The 20266-nt window shown below is 38.7% G+C and overlaps 1 protein-coding gene across 1 annotated transcript; it reads left to right on the plus strand.

Moving 5' to 3' along the window:
* The first annotated feature begins 7125 nt into the window (after positions 1–7125).
* Positions 7126–16498, plus strand: LOC108397547 (uncharacterized). The gene is given in 4 exon segments (XM_073228036.1): positions 7126–7475; positions 7663–7733; positions 7736–8244; positions 16156–16498. Coding segments are annotated over 4 exon segments (1230 nt in total). The 5' UTR covers positions 7126–7168.
* Positions 16499–20266: the final 3768 nt, after the last annotated feature.

Below are 20266 nucleotides of genomic sequence, written 5' to 3' on the forward strand. Positions count from 1 at the left end.
AATGAACAAATAAGATCCTTTCAATGAAAGATGTTTACTGAAAAGAATATCTTTTTAATGTTAATACAACCTTAGTTCTAACTAATCATGAAAAATGGAAAACAGTTAACATTATAGTTATTAAGATTTTTTTCTTTCGTATTATTTTAAGAAACAAGAATCCAACTGTTTTCTGTAGGGTCTCTCATCCAACGTTACTTTCCATTCTCTCCCCTTTCTTGTTGCCATTTTTTCCTGACCACACTTTTTTACCTGCTTTCAAGATCTTTTGATGCCAAGTGGCACAGAGGTTTTTTTTTTCAGCATTCCTGAGCTCTTCTTGATGGGTATTTACAATGAGGGCATGAGTCAAACTTACAATGCTGTGCTCATCACAGTCACTGCAATGAAGTTTGGAACTTAGCTGAAAGAGGTAATAAATACATTTGGTTCAGCTGACCTCGAAGCAGGAACAAATTTTAAGAAACTACTTTTCAGTCCACGAAAAGGAAAATTCACAAGGTCAGTTACTTCTATTGCCCAGAATGTTTTATTTATTTATTTTCTAAAATCAGGTAAGAGGACAGTGTTTCAAGAAAATGAGTAAAACCTTTTTCATCTGGAAATAAAAATCATTTTATAATGCAATGTTACCTTCTTTGTTTTTTCATTGTTTATATTATAGGGTATTCACGGGTAGAAAAAGTCTTCAGTAACCTTCAGTTCACTTCCTGATTAAAAATATTAGAAGCTGCCTATAATATAAAATATAAAACAGTTCAATTCTAATAATATGCAGCATCTGAGACATAAAAGAGTCAAGTACTTCTCCCATAATCATACCACTGATTGTTGAATCAGGCATAACAATGCAGATGTCAGCTCCATGCTATTTTGATGATACTATGAACTAAAATTATGGCTCAAGTACTGCTTTACACATAGCTTCTCATGAAAAGAGAACTGGGACAACATAAGGAAAATGGGAAACATGAAATGAAAAAATTCAACCCATTTTTCTGCCTTAGTGAATGAGATGTAAATTTCTTTCCAGTAAAGATCTTGAGGGATGATGACAAAAAAATACGTCATAAATTGTAGTTCAAAACCAAGTACAAGACCAAAATCAACTCTGGCCACAGAGCTGACCCTTATAGAAGCATTCATCTTACTGACCAACAGGAGCAGTAAAGCAAGGACTAAGTTTTCATTTTGATACAAGGATTACCTTAGAAAGTACAAACCTGAATAGAATCAGAAGGATTCTGAGAAGGACCCTCAAGATCATATTATAATGCCACTCCACCAAATTTAAACTGAACATTTTCTTTACTCAGCAATTCTTTAAAACCACAAACCCACTTAACCTAGAGGTAGACAATTCAGTTAAGAATATCAGACGTCAATGAGGTAAAAAAAAAAAAAAGAATGAAAATATTCTTCAAGATCCCTCTTGCAAAATGAAGCACTTATTTTATCAAGCGGGGGAGCACAAGGGTTACTTATGTCCTCTTATTGTATATATTTTAATGTAAAACAGACATGTGCCTGTCTAAAGGTATTCATGACCCTAAGAAGGTAGGACTAACATAAAGGATATGCTAATCATTCTCTGTTCACACATCCTGCTTTATTTCCTGCTCTTCTCTAATTGTTCTGTGCTTGGAAGATTGCTCCATTCAACCTGCATCTCCCAAGCTCTCTTGGCTTCATTTTGAGTACAGCCAAAGAGGAACATGAACCAGACATAAGTGAGGAGAAGAAGGGTGGGAGACATCTCCTCTATTCCTTCCCGGCTCTAGAGCCACATCTAGGGCAATGTCTGAATCCCTCAATGACTAGCTTTCCCATTTTGCAGGCCCACTTCCAAGGTGCTCGCTCGGTCTCACAAATTTTGGTAACAGTTTTTCCAACTCTTATCCTTTGGCTCTAGAGGCAGTAAAAGCTTCATGCTGTTGCTCCTCTCTGAATAACAACCATCTTTTGTTTTGCTAAACAGCTTGAGGTATAATTGTTCACATATAGTGTATACAATTTATAGTTAATATATAAATTTATATTTATATATAACTGCATATATTTAATGTGGACATTAAAACCACATGTATTTAATGTTTATAAGGTAATATTTAATATATACTTAATATATATTTAACACATATTATTTGATGACTTTGTACATTTGCATACAGCTGTGAAATCATCACCACGATCAAAGTAGTAGACATATCCATTACCTCCAAAAGTTTCCTTCAGTCTCTGGGCTTTTTGGTTTAGTTTATTTTGTTTTATGATATGAAAACTTACCATCTGATCTACCCTCTTATATTTCTAAGTGCACAACACAGTACTGTTAACTATAAGCACCGTGTTGTAGAGCACATCTCCAGAATTTATTCATTCTGCATAACTGAAATTTATATCTGTTCAGCTCTCCTCTTCCTCCTTCCTCCAGCCCCTAGGAACCATCATTTTATTCTCTGCTTCTGTGAGTTTAACTGTTTTAAATAATTCATATAAGTGAACTATTTGCAGTATTTATCCCTCTGTGACAGGCTTATTTGACTTAACATAATACCCTCCAGATTCATTCATGTTGTTGTAAATGACAGCATTTCCTTCTTTTTTAAGCCTGAATAATATTCTACTGTGAGACATTCAGTTTTTTCAGGACTGAAGGACCTGCACTGAAGTAAATCACAGCCCTGTCCTAAGACAGTACCTTCCACCCAATTTATGTTGACTATTGGAGTTTGAGGATGGCAACAAGACAGTAAGATAAGGGAGCTTTGACTGGGGAAGACTTACTGGCCTCAGAGACAGGACTAGGAGTTGAAAAGACCTTGACTGGGTCACCATGTTCCAGGATTGTGTACTGGGCTTTTAGGCTGTATTACTTATTAGTTACTAAACTCAGAGGTTATTGGCTTTAGAACTCTGGTTTACAAACTCTAAAATCATAAGAAATTTGAGCAATTTGGGGACAAAACTCAAAAAATGAAGTTATTGAGTTACATTTGTAAACATTGCTTTAAAATGGATTTTCTCTCAGGAGACAAATCTATTTGGGAAGCCACCTACAACATATGGTACAGTATTCTGGTGGCTTGGGTTTCTAATGCCTTATATCCATGAAAGAGGTTGAGAGCAGACACAAAGTATATTTAACAAATTCATCTTAATCCTTTCATGGAATAGAAAATAAGAAACATGGCATCTAAAACAGCTCTGTAAATAGAAGAAATTGAAGTCTACAAATATCTGTGCAAGATAAAGAAATAAGAATATTGAGGAAAGAGGATAAATTCCATGGGAAAGTTTCCATTAGACTTCAAATTATTTGATTTGCAAGGACAAAGTTGATGCTAAACTTAGAAATTCTCAAACCACATCACAAAATAAATGACCCTGTTTACTATAACAGGTGGTAAAATTTGTTAAGAATTATTGCCCCAAATCAGAGACAGTGAAAAGAGACAGTAAAACTGGAATGTGTTTCCTTGACTTTCAGATCAGGGATATAACCCTTAGATAACAAACCTCTAACACTTTGGAAGTTATTCTTTACTTGATCCAAATCATACAGTGATGACCATTTTAAATGAGTAAATTGCTGCCAGAGAATTGAATCCAACACAGCCCACAAACTATCATTTTGAAAAGGCCTTTTAGTATTTTAATCTTCGTGTAAGTTTCAATAAATTTGAGTTTTTGTTGAAGTTTTAAAAATGAACATTTCAACAATTTTATAAGTAATGCTTTATAGCTGGGATAGAACACAAACATCAACTGGTGTAACTCTCTCATGTAAGAGAGATTAAAACCTGAGCCTAGGAACTGACTGTCTCAAGTATTGCAGCTTATTTATAGTGAGGCCAGGACAGGAATCTAAGGCCCCAAAAGCTGGTTCAATGCCCTCTCCTCTGACATGAATCAAACCTGATTTTCATGAAGAATGTATGACTTGTTCTTATAAAACTAATTTATAGAAAGGCATAGAGTCCTTTAAATAGACAAAAGTCCATATAATTTTTAACATACGACATGTATGCCATTATTTTTGTGAATTGGGACAAAATATCCATCAATTCACTTTTACTTTGGAATGGTTCCTCTTCAGGAACTCATGTAATTAAGAGCTAACATCTTTTTTATTGAGAAAGTGATAAAGGAGCTTGGACTACTAAAATAAGGCATATTATGTTTCTTTACTAGGATACCACATAATTCTTTTAAAATTTGAAAGAATTCAAAGAAAGTAAAGGGGTACATGAAGAACTGGACACCTAATTTATCTACTGCAAAACTATTAGCAAAAATATCACCTGGAATGTTGTGTAAAATAGAAAATATACGTAATGAACTCAAAAATCTGGCTAGGAAGAAATTTTCAAAGAGTTAAAATATATATGATAACATATGAGAAGATTAGATGAACTAAAGAAGGAGTTCTTCAGTTTCAGAACAGAAAGTAGACAAATGAGTGCCTAGGACAGCCTTTGTAGCCAAGAAAAGAATGAAAGGTACACACTGGCCTCAGAGCAACGAAAAAACCTGGACAGTAAAAAACACAGTATCAGGATAAAGACGTAAAGAGTATAGCTACCTGATCCTTTTTCAAAATCTCAGAAAGACCTTGGAGCATTCTTCACTAAGTTTGTTAAGCAACTCACATCAGCCTCACAGGTGGGCCAAGGCAGATAAGGACTCATCATGGAAAGAAATGTAGGTGTGGTTCAATGGAGTAAGAATTATAAGCAACCTAATACAGAAGACAGGATTTGTGCTATTAGAAGCATGATGAGCTCAGACTAAAAGGGACAGAATAGTTCAGAATGAGAAGAATTTTTGGTATCCTCAACCTTGTGCGCACAGGAAGCACACTAAGAAAGCTAATCAGTTACAAATTTATTTTAAGGAAGATTGGATGACTCGTAACAGGCTGAACTAAGATGCAAGAAGACCAGCTGGTGATTCTGAGAATGCGACTGGGCTCTACTAAAGACCTGGATGCATGTACCTAGTTGAATTTTATAACTACTGTGGAAAATTCCTCCTCCTGAATAGAATTGTCAATTAAGACTATTCCATGCTTATATCAATATTGTACACTAGATGTGAGGAGGGCACATAACTTATCTCTTTATTTCACATTTCTTCTGATTAAGAGGAATAAAACTCTTAAGAGGAACTGCACCTGAAGAGGCTGTTCTTCACCTAGACCTAATTAAAATGGACTAAGACGGTGGTAGTCTTGGAAGGGGGTGAATGTATTTTTTATGTGAGAGGAATATAAGTATCTGTTCAGAAGACTATGGCAGATTAAGATGGCAGCAAATCCTTCACACTTTCTTCATTAGGAAATTCTCTTTCCCTCCCTTTGAACGTGGCCTGGCCTATAATTGCTTTGACCAATGGAATATCGTGGAAGTGATGCAAAACCAATAATATATACTGGCCTGGGCCTAGACTTTAAGAGGACCAGTGCTTCTACCATGGTCTCTTATAATAAATCTGAGCCACTATGTAAGAAATCTGTGAGGCTGGTTACATGGAGTAGCTCTGGTAAAGTAGGAGAGCAGGGTAGGAGCCAGCCAACACCCAGTACTTGTTCCAGAGAAGCCATCTGAGTCACCCTAGCTAATACAAATGATATAATGGGGAAGAAACTACTGTCCTCTGAATTCTGGTGCCTTAGAATTATGAGATAAAATACTGACAAATTGTTATACTTTTAGCCACTAAGTTTTGATGTAGGTTGTTTTGCAATAATGGATAACCAAAGCACATATATAAATTTATAGTGTCAAGAATATGTTGTGGCTTGCAAAGAGGACAAAATGTTCACTGAAGATGAGAAATTATTTTTAAAGTACTATTTTCTACTCCCTATCAATTTCAAGCTCATTTGTTGGAGTGCAATGGACAGGATTAATGAGAAAAAATGTCTTCTCAACAACTGATAACATAATTATTAATTGTAAAACTTTTAAAATGAAAGCCACAGAAAATGAAACTTACTCCACCAGATAGTTTATTGGGTCAGTTAATGAGAAAGCAAAAAATTCTAATTATCTGGGTTATATTCAGTTATACACTTTGCTTTCACTGATCACCACATTTTTGCCTCATTCAATTTTTTTTCAAGCAGAAAAGGGGACCCATATTGAGTTTCAGATTAAAGTTCACATCCTGCAAGTGCCTCTCATTCTGTTAGCATTATCGAATCATATGATCTGTTCTCGATTTGTTTTCATCTTTTATTTTTGTATCTAAGTAAACAAATATTTCTAGCCTATGTGAATCAGCATCGCAATGTAATCAAAGATAATTATATTTATATGTATACAGTTTTATCTGTAATTACAATTGGGTGTTCAGCTGTATGCTGAAAAAGTCACATGTTGTTATAGTCATGAAAATCCATATTAAAAAAAAGGTATTGAGTTCTCAAGTGGTCTCGGCTCAGGAGATGGGCGGGGCCATAAGGATCATACTACTGTCTCTCAGTATTCTACTGCGCAAGGCAACTGACACAAAGAGGAGGAGCCTCAAGTAGAGCAAACCCAGCAAAACCGTCGCCGAGGTGTGAGGGAACCGGCAGCCTCCTCAGTATTCTACTGCGCAAGGCAACTGACACAAAGAGGAGGAGCCTCAAGTAGAGCAAACCCAGCAAAACCGTCGCCGAGGTGTGAGGGAACCGACAGCCTCCTCAGTATTCTACTGCGCAAGGCAACTGACACAAAGAGGAGGAGCCTCAACTAGAGCAAACCCAGCAAAACCGTCGCCGAGGTGTGAGGGAACCGGCAGCCTCCTCAGCATTCTACTGCGCAAGGCAACTGACACAAAGAGGAGGAGCCTCAAGTAGAGCAAACCCAGTGAAACCGTCGCCGAGGTGTGAGGGAACCGGCAGCCTCCTCAGTATTCTACTGCGCAAGGCAACTGACACAAAGAGGAGGAGCCTCAAGTAGAGCAAACCCAGTGAAACCGTTGCCCTGGTGTGAGGGAACCGGCAGCCTCCTCAGTATTCTACTGCGCAAGGCAACTGACACAAAGAGGAGGAGCCTCAAGTAGAGCAAACCCAGCAAAGCCGCCGCCGAGGTGTGAGGGAACTGGCAGCCTTCCCACATTGCCGATTTCTCTCAGCACTCAGTTCGCTGGTCCCCAGCTGAGCTTTCTTTCAAAAGCCATGAGTTACAACCGCCCTCCTCCCAAGGTAGACAGCATGACCTCTCTGAAGGTGAACAATCTGAATTACAACACCTCACCCACCACCTTGTGGAGAGTCTTCAGGAAGTACGGGTCGGTCGGCGATGTGTACATCCCACGGAACCGTCTTACTAAAAAATCTCAAGGCTTTGCCTTTGTCCGATTCCACAGCAAATGCCATGCTGTGATCGCCGCGAATGCCGTAAACGGGATCATACTGGATGGCCGTAAACTGAGAGTGCAGATGGCGCTCTATGGTAGGGCCCGAGGTCCCCAACATGGCCGCAGCTCCTGGAGAAGGCCTACCAGCCAGAAGAAACATTACAGCTGTCTCCCAAAACGTCAATACCTGTCAAATAGTAGGAGCCAGAGGCGAAGCCAAAGCCAGGGCCGAAATCGGGGCCAAAGCCTGGTCCAGGGTCAGAACCAGAGCTGGAGCCCGAGCCAGAACCAGAGCCCAAGACAGACTCGGAGCCGGAGCAGGAGCCGGAGCTGGAGCCAGAGCCAGAGCTCGAGCCAGACCCAGAGCTGGAGCTCGAGCCAGAGCCGGGGTCGTAGCCAAAGCCGATGTCGGAGCCGGAGCCGATACCAGAGCCGATACCAGAGCCGGAGCCGGAGCTGGAGGAGCTGGAGGAGCTGGAGCCGGAGCCGATACCGGAGTCAGAGCCAATACCGGAGTCAGAGCCGATACCAGAGTCGGAGCCGAAGTCAATGCCAGAGCCGCTGCCAGAGCCGGAGCCGATACCAGAGCCGGTACCAGAGCCAGAGCCGGAGGAGCCGGGGCCCGAGCCAATACCGGAGTCGGAGCCGAAGCCAATGCCAGAGCCGTTGCCAGAGACGGAGCCGCCACCAGAGCCACCACCAATACCAATCCAGATCTCGGTATGCATCTCGCTTCAGCCATGTGAAGTCACCACCTTGCTCTTCTGGTAGATCTCCACCAATTTCTACATCCAGCTCTACCCAAACATCCAGGTCCAACTACTCTTCAGTGTCCAGATCTCCCTCCCCATCCAGTTCCAGGTCAAGATCCAGAAGCCTTCCACCAAAAACCAAGTAAAAGTTTAGACTGCCATCGAGGAATCCCTCCAAGTCTCCAAAAGAAGGAGTGGTGCCCTACTAGGGTAATGAGCCAGCAGCAAGCATCCTCACTGAGGACTGGGGTGAGTGGAGGAAAGCAACATACTCAGTTAATTAAAGGGTCCTTGGAACAAGTCACTACCTGTTTGAAAGGTTATTCTTAAACATGTTGTCTAACTTTTTCTTTTAGATTTTGCTCCAAGGGGTAAACATCTTGTTGCTGTTATTCAAATATCTTTAAAGTTAGTAAAGTTAATAACTTCAAGTTATTATTGGTTTGGATATCTGGGGTAAACTTTCATATTTATATACTTACATGACTTTTCGGTTGAAAGTAAACAGTTTATTAATCTAATGTGGGGCCTCCTGACTTAAAATATGTGCAGCCTTTTCTTGTTGAGTAGTCAAAAACTGTAATGATTGACTCATTGCCATCTTTCTTTTAAATATCTACTAAAATTGCTGCAAGTTTATTTACATGTACTATTTATATCAATTTAAATGGTAATCTAGATAACTAGTATAAAGACATTGGTAAAATTATTTATGTTTTAAAGGATTATTATTTATCAAACATAGCTCTAACCCCTTATGTATTTTTGTACACTTGACACAATTGTGTAACAGTTAAATAATGCTGGTTAGCTGTTATGGTGGTGGTGTTTTGGCTATTTCATGTTTTAACCTGATTGCTCCTATGTAAGGATGATGTGTTATGCTAAAGCAAATGGCTATTCAATTTATTAAAAATCTGATAATTGCAAAAAAAAAAGGATCTGACACATGCACTTCCAGTCACCCAAGCCTTGCATATATAACAAGAACATACAGTGCACACATCTAGCAGATGATAAATACACCTTTTTCCTCTCAACCCCAAAGTGTTAAATCTGATCATCTTTATTCAAGCTTGTTAAGCAAATGAAAAGTTAAGCAAATTGAAAAGTTAAGCAAATGACTTTAGTTTTTGTAAGTACTAAATTACATGCTGTATCTTTTTGCCTAAGCATATGCTGTAATGTAACTACTTTCTGAAATTTAATTAAAACATTTTTCCTGGTGTTTCAAAAAATTAAAATTTGTGTTCTCATTTATAAAACTGTGAAACAAAAAGATAATGAGGTCATCCATCTCAAATGTCATAACTAGAAGTATCAAGACAACTGAGTCACAGCCTTCAAAGATCCAAGGTGTAAATATTTTAATTTAGCAAGCTAAAATCCAAGTCACGCACACCTGCTACTCTGCATGGCTTTGATCCCCAAGCTTGTCATAACCTTACCCTGGCTATGCTTTGAATCTTCTTGAATTGCTTTCTATGGCTCAATATTCCATTTCAACTTACCAGCTTTGAATCACTGCCCTGGGAGATAGTTATTCCTAGCTTGACTTTGGAATTTGGACCTCATGTAGTATTCCCTTGCTTCTCCTTTAGCCCAGCATAGTACTAACTCTAGCCCCACTCATCCTTTCTTCTTTACTTCATACTTGCCAATCCAGCAATCTGGTTCCAGAATTACTTTCAATTCCCACTGCCCATTCCTCTTTGAGCAGCTGACTAAATCAAACTTTGAGAAATACATTCATCTTTCTTACATGAGAGTTTAAGAAATTGGAGTCTAGGGAGATTGGGCAAATAATGGCTTAATGATTAGACTTCAACCTGGATCTCTGAATTCTCAACCCAATCCTCTTCCTATATATTGAATTGCTTCAGTATATTGCCTTTAAATACACTGAATTGAAATGATGTTTGGGAACGTCAATTGTGATGTTTGGTGACATATTTAAAAAAAAAACTTTAAAGTAGACAATAACTATAATAACTCAATGTTTGGGATGAAGTATATTTATTTACATTACACAGGAATTTTCAAAACAAGTAAAATAGACCTATTACTAGTATCCAGAAACTACATTTATGCCAATGGTTATTAATCTAACCAAACATCTGCTTAAACGTTTTAAACACACCACACATACATGGGTGCCTTCAAACAAGCACACACCTATTCACACTAATTAAGACTTTGCTAAATTTTGGAATCCTAAAAATCCCACCACTTGGTGAAGGGGGGAGCCTAGTAAACATAATGTTCCTAATGTAATTGTAGATTAATGATACCAAAATTTTTTTTTAAATCCCACCAAGGAGCTAATTGGTCACAACATTACCTCACTCTTTATTGTATCAGTGAAAAACATTTTAATTTCCACCAGGACCATTTTGTTTTCTTGATACAAACCAAACGTTCAGTGATACTTTAAACTTCAGGATAATTTTTCTTCATTTGAGAATTATGAGTATTACCACACCAAGGTATTAGAATACATTGTGTAGTATAAGAAACATAAAAAATAGGGACATTTTGAAAAGACCTCATGATAAGAGTAGGAAATCTAACAATACCATATTCCATAACCACATTTAATAATTGAATGACAATGATTTTTCATTTCTTTCAACTTGATTATATTACAAAATTTACCTACTACTTATTAAACAAATGACAGGAAATAAATCTGTTTTCCTATTTTTTCATAAAAGATTAAACCAAATTAAAGCTGAATTATATAAACATGCTGACTTTATAGAATGGATAATAGTAGCAAATAAATTTTATGTGGCAGATTTATTAAAAATTACTTTCTGACATTTAATTAGATCACTGATCACACTGCTCTCCTGTTAGAACTATTAGAACCCTCCCAATTATAAGTAAGAGAAATCCTTCACATGCTTATGTTAAAAAAATGAAATACATTGGCATACAAATCTAAAAATCCTAAAGTATATCTAGCTTCAGGTATTTCTCAAATTTTTTCTCAGGCATTTGGCTTTTTTCCCATTGTTGTTTTCCTTCTCTATTGATGTTGAACTTCCTCATTCTCATGTACACAAGATAGCCACAAGCACCCTAATTTTACATCCTACCAGCTTAGCAACCACAGTGGAAAATGAATGACCATTTTCAGTAGTTCCAGCCAGTATCTCAGATTCAACTCTTACATACACTTTTGGTCACATGCCTGCACCTAAACCAGTTATCATAACCAGCAATTTGAGGATGTCGACTGGGCATGGCTGCATCATGTTTCCTTTCCTTTCGCTACAGTAATGAACTCAGCTAAGCCTACGCAGCAGGATGAAGACTGAAGAACTGGCTTTTCCCTCAGGAAAACCAGGGTGCTATTATTATGTGTGATAAATGGACGCTGAGCAGGCAGAAATAAAATCCACTGCTGCTTCTCAAAAAGTAACAAAACATCTTAATCAGTACCTTATTTCTTACAGGAAAATAATCAAACCCAATCTACGATCTGTGTCAAATATTCCTTCCGGGATTAATTTCACATTTCTATCCCAACCCCATCACTGTGGCCACAGTTGCCCAAATAAACCAAGGTCTTTCAAGTCTACTCCTTATGTCTGACATACACTCTCTTTACCAACACATACTGGTATGCCACTTTCCAACTGTAGAAACTCATAATTTTTCAGATGTAGATGTTGTTATCTCTGTGAAATATTTCCAACTTCCATTATCATCATCACACAGTTCTCTGTACTCACACAATACCATATACATAAATCTCTTATAGCATATAATATACTGTATTTTGGTAGTTTCTATGTGGTATTTCCCCCACCTGGAGTGTGAACTACTTGGGAGTACACACCACTGTAACCAACATGACTCAGTTTATGTTAGATGGATTAATTATTAAATTGAGTTGAATAATGTCTCAAATCCAGTAGCCAAATTATATTCTTACATGAACAATTTGAATGAAAGATTACCAAGCAAGTGTTAAATGGGGATGGAATATTAAGGAGTCCAGAAACTCTAAGAGGTCTCCTTCAGACAGCATTGCAAATGAGCATCATTTTCACCAAGCCATCCTGGCTGCACTAACATGTCCAGAACAAAATCAGCCAAGTCAGTACTCATTACAGTAGGCAAAATAACTATTGTGGGTCTACTTAAAAAGTGCCTGTGATGTTCTGGCTAGTTTCGTTTAAGTAGCATTTATAATATTTAAGACAGAAATGAAACTGGACACATTTGTGGAGAACTCCTTAAAGAATTCTCTGGGTGAATAGAAAACCTGCCAAAGCTTTTTTTGTTTCTTTTTTGGTTTTCTTAGCAGAAGCTTGAGGGTTTGTATAATGCGTGATGAAGCCATTAAGGGTTAAAAGGAGAGGATCCAACTAGAGATTTGGCTATGGGCCTGGAGAATCATCAAAAACTGCTGCCTTTCTTAGTGAGTGTCTACGATTTGAGGAACTCATGAGGAGAGAAGACAGACTTCCCTGGGTATCTGAAAAAGAGAATTGTTGCATTTAACTAGCATGACTTTGACATGGCACTTTGAAAAAGGCAGTCATATGTAATTTGACATACAAATAACTAAAGCATATCAGAGACTGAGAAGCCTCCTGAAATTCTGGAATAGGCTCATGTGGGTAAAAGGAGGTGGAACACTTGGTACACAATAAGCCTTGGCAATATTTGCTGTTTTTATTTGGTGGGGGTTAATTGAAGTATCATTGATACACAATTTTATGTTGGTTTCAAATACACAACAGAGTGGTTCAGCAGTTACCCACATTATTAAATTCTAACCCCCTCTACTGCCGTTACTATCTGTCAACATAGAAAGATGTTACAGAATCACTGACTACATTCTCCACGCTGTACTACCATCCCTGTGACCAACTCCTATTGTGATTGCGAATTATGGTGCCTCTTTATCCCACTCACTATCCCCACCCACTCACCCCAACTCCTCCCCCTTGGTAGCCACAAGTCACTTCACAGTGTCTATGACCACTAGTCACTTCTCAGTGTCTATGCCTTTACTGCTGTTTTGTTCCTTCTATTTTGCCTTGTTTTTATTTCCCACAAATAAGTGAAATCATACAGTATTTGTCACTGAGCATAAAATAACACCCTCCTACCTGGAATCCAGAACCTATTTGGTAATAATGGGCACCTAGGCAACAAAACCTAACAAGCCCTGGGTTAGAGGTGGGTCTCAACCACAGAGTCATCAGAAGCTGCAGCACTGTGAAAGGAGAGGTAGTAAGGATCTGACTGAGGCGCATCCCGACACCCAACTGAAACAGAGAGTGAAAAAAACTAAATTCCAGTTACACTGTGTTGTAAGAGGCAGGTAGTTTTCCACTTGTTCACCAAGATCCCAACAATGAAGACGATTCTGAGGACCAGCAGAAAACTCATACAGGCCAACTGGTTCAGGAGGAAGATTTCTATGAGTTTGTAAGTAACCTGAGTGAAGAAGACTACAAAGTTATGAGGGAAAACAATTTGCTAGGCACTCCAGGGGAGAGTACTGAACAAGAACTGCTGAAGGGACTTCAGTTCATAAAAGAAAACCCACCACAGCACTCAGGCGAAAACAAAGGTATATTTCATTTTGTAGGGGAGGGCAGGGGGCAGGAATCAGATGAGGTGGTTAAGAAACTTCGTAATAGTAAATGTCAACCAAAGATTATGAAGAAGTGGTACAAATTAACTTGATATCAACTTCCTTTTCTTTAAAAATCTGGCATTTACTTGATTTCTGGTGAGAAATGTCAAGGTAGGTTTTTTTCCTGATTCACATTTGGGCTGTTTTCATTGGGAAACAGTGTGAAATAGCTTCTTGATATTTGTCTTGGTTTTCCACCTCAATTGAGAGTTCCTCCTACTTCCTGAATTATTTTTTCTATATAGACGTAACTTTCTCACCAGAAAAAAAAGAAATATTTCATACTCTAATCAAGTGGTTCTTAACTGGGGGTAATGTTGCCCCCTACACTCCCTACCCAGGAGACATTTGACAATGTCTGGAGATATTTTTGGTTGTCACATGTAGAGGGGTGGGTGTTACTGGCAACTAGTGGACAGAGGCCAGGGATGCTACTAAACATCCCACAATGCACAGCACAGCCCTCAAAACAAAGAAATGTTCAGCACCACTATGTGAATAGTACTAAGGTTGAGCAACCCTGCTTTAACATCAGGTCTGGTGATTGTCTCCTAGTATAGGGCAGAGAATTTTACTAATGAAAAGAATACTGAAATAGTTTGGTTCTTGAATATGGTTTTGTATGTACTATGCTAGGGCCAGTCTTATCATTTGATCTGACCTTCAATTTGACATCAGTGCAAAATCTTGGTACCATTAAGAAGTAGTCAAATACTTTTAAACCTATAAACCTTGTTTATATTTGGGCAATGGTTACAATACTCTTTCATTTTTAAAAACCTTTATATATTATCAAAAGCACTTAATTCAAGAACCTAGAATAAGTAATGTTGTAGACTAATGAGAATTAGACAACAATGCAAACTGAACTAAAACACTAGCATTGTACCTTAACTGGCATTTGCCTTGTTTAATTGCATTAGTGTTTTGACAGTAGAGTAAAAAAATGTTGTTTCTTGACATTCCTCCCGCAGTGGTGCACGAGGCTGTGTATATGATAAAATACAGACTTCCACCAGATTTCTTTAAAAACAGTTTTCTAAATCATCTAGGATTAGCTTGCTCTTTTCAGATGGAATTGAAACTTTCCTGCCTTTATTTGTAAATCTAGACAGTATGGTTTAGAAACCATTAACTCTATAAATGTGAAATCTGTTTAAAACATCCGAGTATTTAACTTCTTGTTTTTTTCTGTGTTTTTTAAAAGAAGTTCCAGAGTGCTATTTTGTGATGGCTCTATTTTGGTTTTACATTTCTGCTCCCCCACCCCATTTTGTTAATAGATACAGTCTTCCAATGATGAGAAGAGTGATGACTCTTTAATAGAATGGCTTATCTCTTTAGAACAAACTCAGACTGTGAGAAGTGGGCACAGTGAAAACTAGCCTTGGGGACGAGGGAGCCAGATTATTCCCACCAGGAACAATTTTGTACTCAATTTAAAAATAACTGTTACAAATAACGTGAATGATGGGAGCCCAAATCCAGAGAATGAATATGAACTATGCACAAGATTTTCCCAAGAAATTTTGGAAAACAGACCAAGTCAAATGGAAAATCTACGATCTGAATCATCATTTGCAAGACCATCTCGATCAGAAGGGAGCACAAATGAAGCATTAGTACAAGTCCCACCTACCAGAGGTCAGCAAAGAAGAAGCAGCAGGAGCCCAGACCATTGGAGAACCAAAGCAAGAACTGAAAAGTATGTCAACTCCAAATTCACTGAGAGAACTTTTTGGAAGACATCATGAGAGTGTATTATCTCAGACTTCTGAGCAGCCTCTGGTAAATGAGACTGAGAGTCCTCAAGCTGAAGAAACACAAGAGAGCAAATACCTGATTGTGAGTTGTCAAACAGGGGTCTTTTAGACAGCTTAGCTTATAGAGCTCAGTTAACATCTGAGACACCAAATGTCAACTTAGAAAATGAAGAAGGAAGACTTAGGCATATATTTTCACATTTGAGTAGGAAGATGCAAGAGCTCATGTCGGTACCATGAGAAGTCCTGGTCACAGAATTTTAAATACTGGTTTGAATGATACTGCATCTGGTGCAAATCAGAGCAGGTCCATGACAGGATTTAGTTATTCAAGGAACCTTACAGACAGTGACAGTGATTTAGAGCCTCATGTCTCACACTCAGTTCCAGACATGGAAAGGCCTGTGTCACCATATGCGAGAGAGCTCTGAGTATACTAGTAGTTACAGGTTCAGTTCATAACCGAGATGGGATTCCTCTTTGACCTCTACAATAATTTGTACTTCAAGCTCTAGTTGTGTGCCTATAAGCGATTCCAGCCCTATGTCCAGTTTTAGCTCCAGTGATACAAAATCAGAAAATAGTTCAGTAATGTTTGATGACAGTGATGAAAGCCACTTATCACCAGGCCCAACAGAGCCCTTCAAACAGAGCAGACAGATGACCCAACAACATTTGAAGAAAGTAACTCTTGGCTGTCCATTGATCTGGCACAGTTCATTTTATATGATGATGATGAATCTAGAGGACTACCTAAAGCACAGATTGACAACTTGCCTGTAAGATCTTTCAGGAAGAACTACACAGAGACATCCTGTTGTATTTCCACTTCAGATTACAAAGAAGGCACCAAATTTCATATCTTACCTTGCTCCCACAGTTTTCATATCTACTGCATCGATCGCTGGTTAGCTGAAAAATGCACATGTCCTGTTTGCCGCAGGGAAGTAGCAGATGCTGGTGAGAGATAAAATTCTAATTGGTATCTGAATACTCAGCTTTATTAAGTATTGTAGTGATGGATAAACAATAATCTGCCTTATGTCCACTTTTGAGAAGATGCTTAAATATAACATCAGATTTGCATCTAATCTAAATCTGAATCTAAATTTAACACTGGAACTAAATCATAGGTTCCTGAAGGAATTATTGAACTTTCCCCAATTTCTGTTCCAGAATAAAAGGAAGTATGTAAAAGCAAGCAAGTTTCTCCTATCTAACTATAAAAATGAATTTCAAGAAGTAAGCCAGGCAGAGAAAGACAAGTACCAAATTATTTCACTCATCTGTGGAACATAAGAACAAAGCGAAAACTGAAGGAACAAAACAGCAGCCGACTCACAGAACCCAAGAATGGACTAACAGTTACCAAAGGGTAAGGGGCTGTGGATGGTGGGTGGGAAGGGAGAGAGAAGGGGAATAAGGGGAATTAGGAATAGCACACTAGCAATCTAGTGGGGGGTCACGGAGAAGGCAGTATAGCACAGAGAAGACAAGTAGTGACTCCATAGCATTTTACTATGCTGATGGACAGTAACTGTAATGGGGTATGTGGCTGAGACTTTATAATGGGGGGAATCTAGTAACCACAATGTTGCTCATGTGGTTGTTTGATTATGTTTGAGTATTGTCTGACTAATGATACCAAAATAAAGAAGAAAAAAGAATATGATTCTAAGGCAAGTTTATAAAAAAACTGAATTTCACACCACAGGAGTCACTCAATTTCGGTAGAAACTTGGCAGGTACGCTGGAGTGGGATGATCCTGATTCCATGAGAGAAATGTCTTAATATGGTATCAATCCAGATAGAGCCTAGCAGTCTTACCTAGTCATGTAAATCCCACTCATCTTATAGCCCTGTCCTACATTAGATATGCATGCAAAGAAACATGAACACAACTAAAATAACTAAGAAGCAATCTGAGAGTTTACTAGAGTCACTCACATAGGGAAGCCAATGTTACATTCATAGTCTGCTGTAAAAAGCTTTGAAAACCATCTCTCCATATCTCCTTCCCCACCAGTTTATGCTACCCCCTAACAGTACCATAAAGTTTCTCCCATTCCCTACTACCCAATTTATCATTGAGGGTCCTGGCCAAAAATGGATGGCACATTTGAAAAAGATGACGGAATAGATTTTAAAGAAGAGACTACTTAATACAGTATATGTAGCTAATGAAGGGAAACCAAAAAGTGACAAAGTACCCTGAGGCTAGCAACTGTGAGAAGCTAGTATTAACACCACTAGGCCTGAAAAGCATACCAGGATAGTAGTTCCTGCAACCCAGAATATGCTGTGGTTGTAGTAGCAGGCCTCCCAACAAGAACTGTGACCTTACATAGATAAATGGCAGCCAGTGCCAACCTAAAGCTCGGGAGGTGGGGATCGTGGAAACAAATAGCCTTACCTTTCTTTCCTCCTGACTTCTAATCTGTCAGTAGTTCACACCGGCCAAAACCAACATAGAAACATGAGCAAGAGAGACCAGCTGACAAAGCTGATGAAACTGATAAAGGTCAGCCTCCTGGAATCACAGAGCAGGGTAAAGAAGGTTGGTGATTGGATTCAAAGAACAAATCAGAGACCATCTACTACAACCAGCACTGACAACTCTCTTCAAACCCAGTCTTGCCTTTGCCCCTCACCTTCCATTATACTCTCTGACTCAGCTCTTTAACAACCCTCTCTTTTAATCGCCCTTCATCCACTCAGATCTTTCACAATAAAGGGGAGAACAACTACATATCACCTTCAGAAGTGATGGGATGACAAACCCTTTGAACTTAATTACCTTTCTCTTAAACCTGTCACACTCTGGTTTGCTGTGATTGTAAACAACTAAGGAAAATGGTGGTAAACGTATTCTTTAGATTTTGCTTCATGAGTATATTCAAGGTTCAGTTCCTTTTTATATATTCATATAACTATTTAAACATCCTTATTTCTTACAGAGGGTTTTATGGTTTACATATGACTCTTAATGTATTTGTAAATGATCCAAAGTACCCAATTGCCGCTTGGAGCGCCCCAAGTTGCAATCTGAAAGCCTTTGGGTAAAACTCTGAGTTCAAAAATGTGCCTACCACATTCAGTTCTAATTATCCCCAGTAAAAGTATCACCCCAAACCACGACTATTTAAAATAAAATTTTACATCATGTTTCATTTCCAGTTCAAACATAGTGAAGGATTTTTCTTCTAATGCAACCTGAAAACTTTTTTGGTTCAGGTGTGAGCACACTCTGTTATACCCAAAGCAATATTCATGCATTCTGTGCAATGTGCGACCTATATAAATGTGGACAGTGTTAAGTGTACACCTGCACTAAAAATTTAGACTCAGAATCATCACCTACCCTTATTTCCTGTGTGAACTGCTGGCAGCCACAGTGATTCTGCAAAACTGTACAACATAAACGGGAAGTGGTAGTGAAGTCTTCTAATACATATTTGAGCTAGCATATTTTTCACACAGAACATATTTACATGGCCAGAAATGAAGACTTAGATCAAGTCTTTAAAATTCACATTCTGTAAGTTATTTGGGTATTCTGATTTTGATTAAGTATTTCTCATACTAGATCTAGTTCATTTAAAGCAAGTAGAATAATTATAACAGTACTTGGCTTTCTTGCTATCCTAACAGGTTCCAATCTTCCAAAAGGATGGTAATTGCCTAATTAGTGCTTTAATTCAATATGCCTTCTGTGGCAGACAGATTTCTAAGATGACCCCCAATGACCCTTGTAGTAGCCCCCACTCCTGAGTATAGGACTTGTGAATGTGACAGAATATCTTTCCCATTATTAAGTTATGATATATGGCACCGTTGATTGGGAGATTAGCCAGAGCAGGCCTAACCTAATCAGGTAAGCCCTTAAACGGCACAGAGAGGAATTCCAGAACAAATAAGATGGTTTATACTCCCCTCTCCCTGCTCCCCCTCTATAAGCACAGCTATATATATCCCAGAAAAAAAACATAAGACAGCCAAAGGAGAACTCTGAAAGGTCTAAAGAGGAAAGTGAATTGGCTAAGGACCTTCAGAATGGATGATCAATTTCATAGCAGGGTATTATGGTCCCTTCCCATCAGAAAGAGGTAGCCCAGGCCCAGCATTTCACCAAAACAAATGGGAGTCCCACTGAAGACACCAGGTGAGCCCTGAAGAAGCTGCATGGAGGGACAATTAGAAGCCCTGATGACAGTAAGTGACCAGGGAAAGTGGTCTCCTTCCCCACCTAGACATACAGGTGGCCAAGTTTGGTGACAAGGGTACCAGCAAAAGTGATCTCACCACATCAAGCTTTCATCTGGAAAATTCTCTCCTCCTCAGCTGGGCCTGAGACTACTCTCTCCTACTCAGAGACACCAGGCAACTTACTGGTACGAGCAACAGGATTCCCACCACAAAAAGCTCTCTATCTGGTAAACACCCTGCATCCCTTACAGTCAGAGGATCCTGCCCCAACAGGTGCATGGCCCAGAAAGTGCTCTTCATCCAAGTGAACCACAGATTCCCTTCCCCTACCTAGAATCACCAGGCCCTGACAGGGGAAGCTTCTTCTGCCCTCTTAAACATGTGGGAACCAGTGTTAACCTCACCTGCACAAGATAAATCATATAGACCAAAAGAGTACCAAAAAGGCTCTGAAAATTAGACTTTCATGGAACCACAGTCCACAAATGTAAAGAAGGAATTGTGTGCCAAACCTAAGTAGAGTGGATGGCTG

The sequence above is a fragment of the Manis javanica genome, chromosome X, assembly GCF_040802235.1.
Source record: "Manis javanica isolate MJ-LG chromosome X, MJ_LKY, whole genome shotgun sequence".
NCBI lineage: Eukaryota > Metazoa > Chordata > Mammalia > Pholidota > Manidae > Manis > Manis javanica.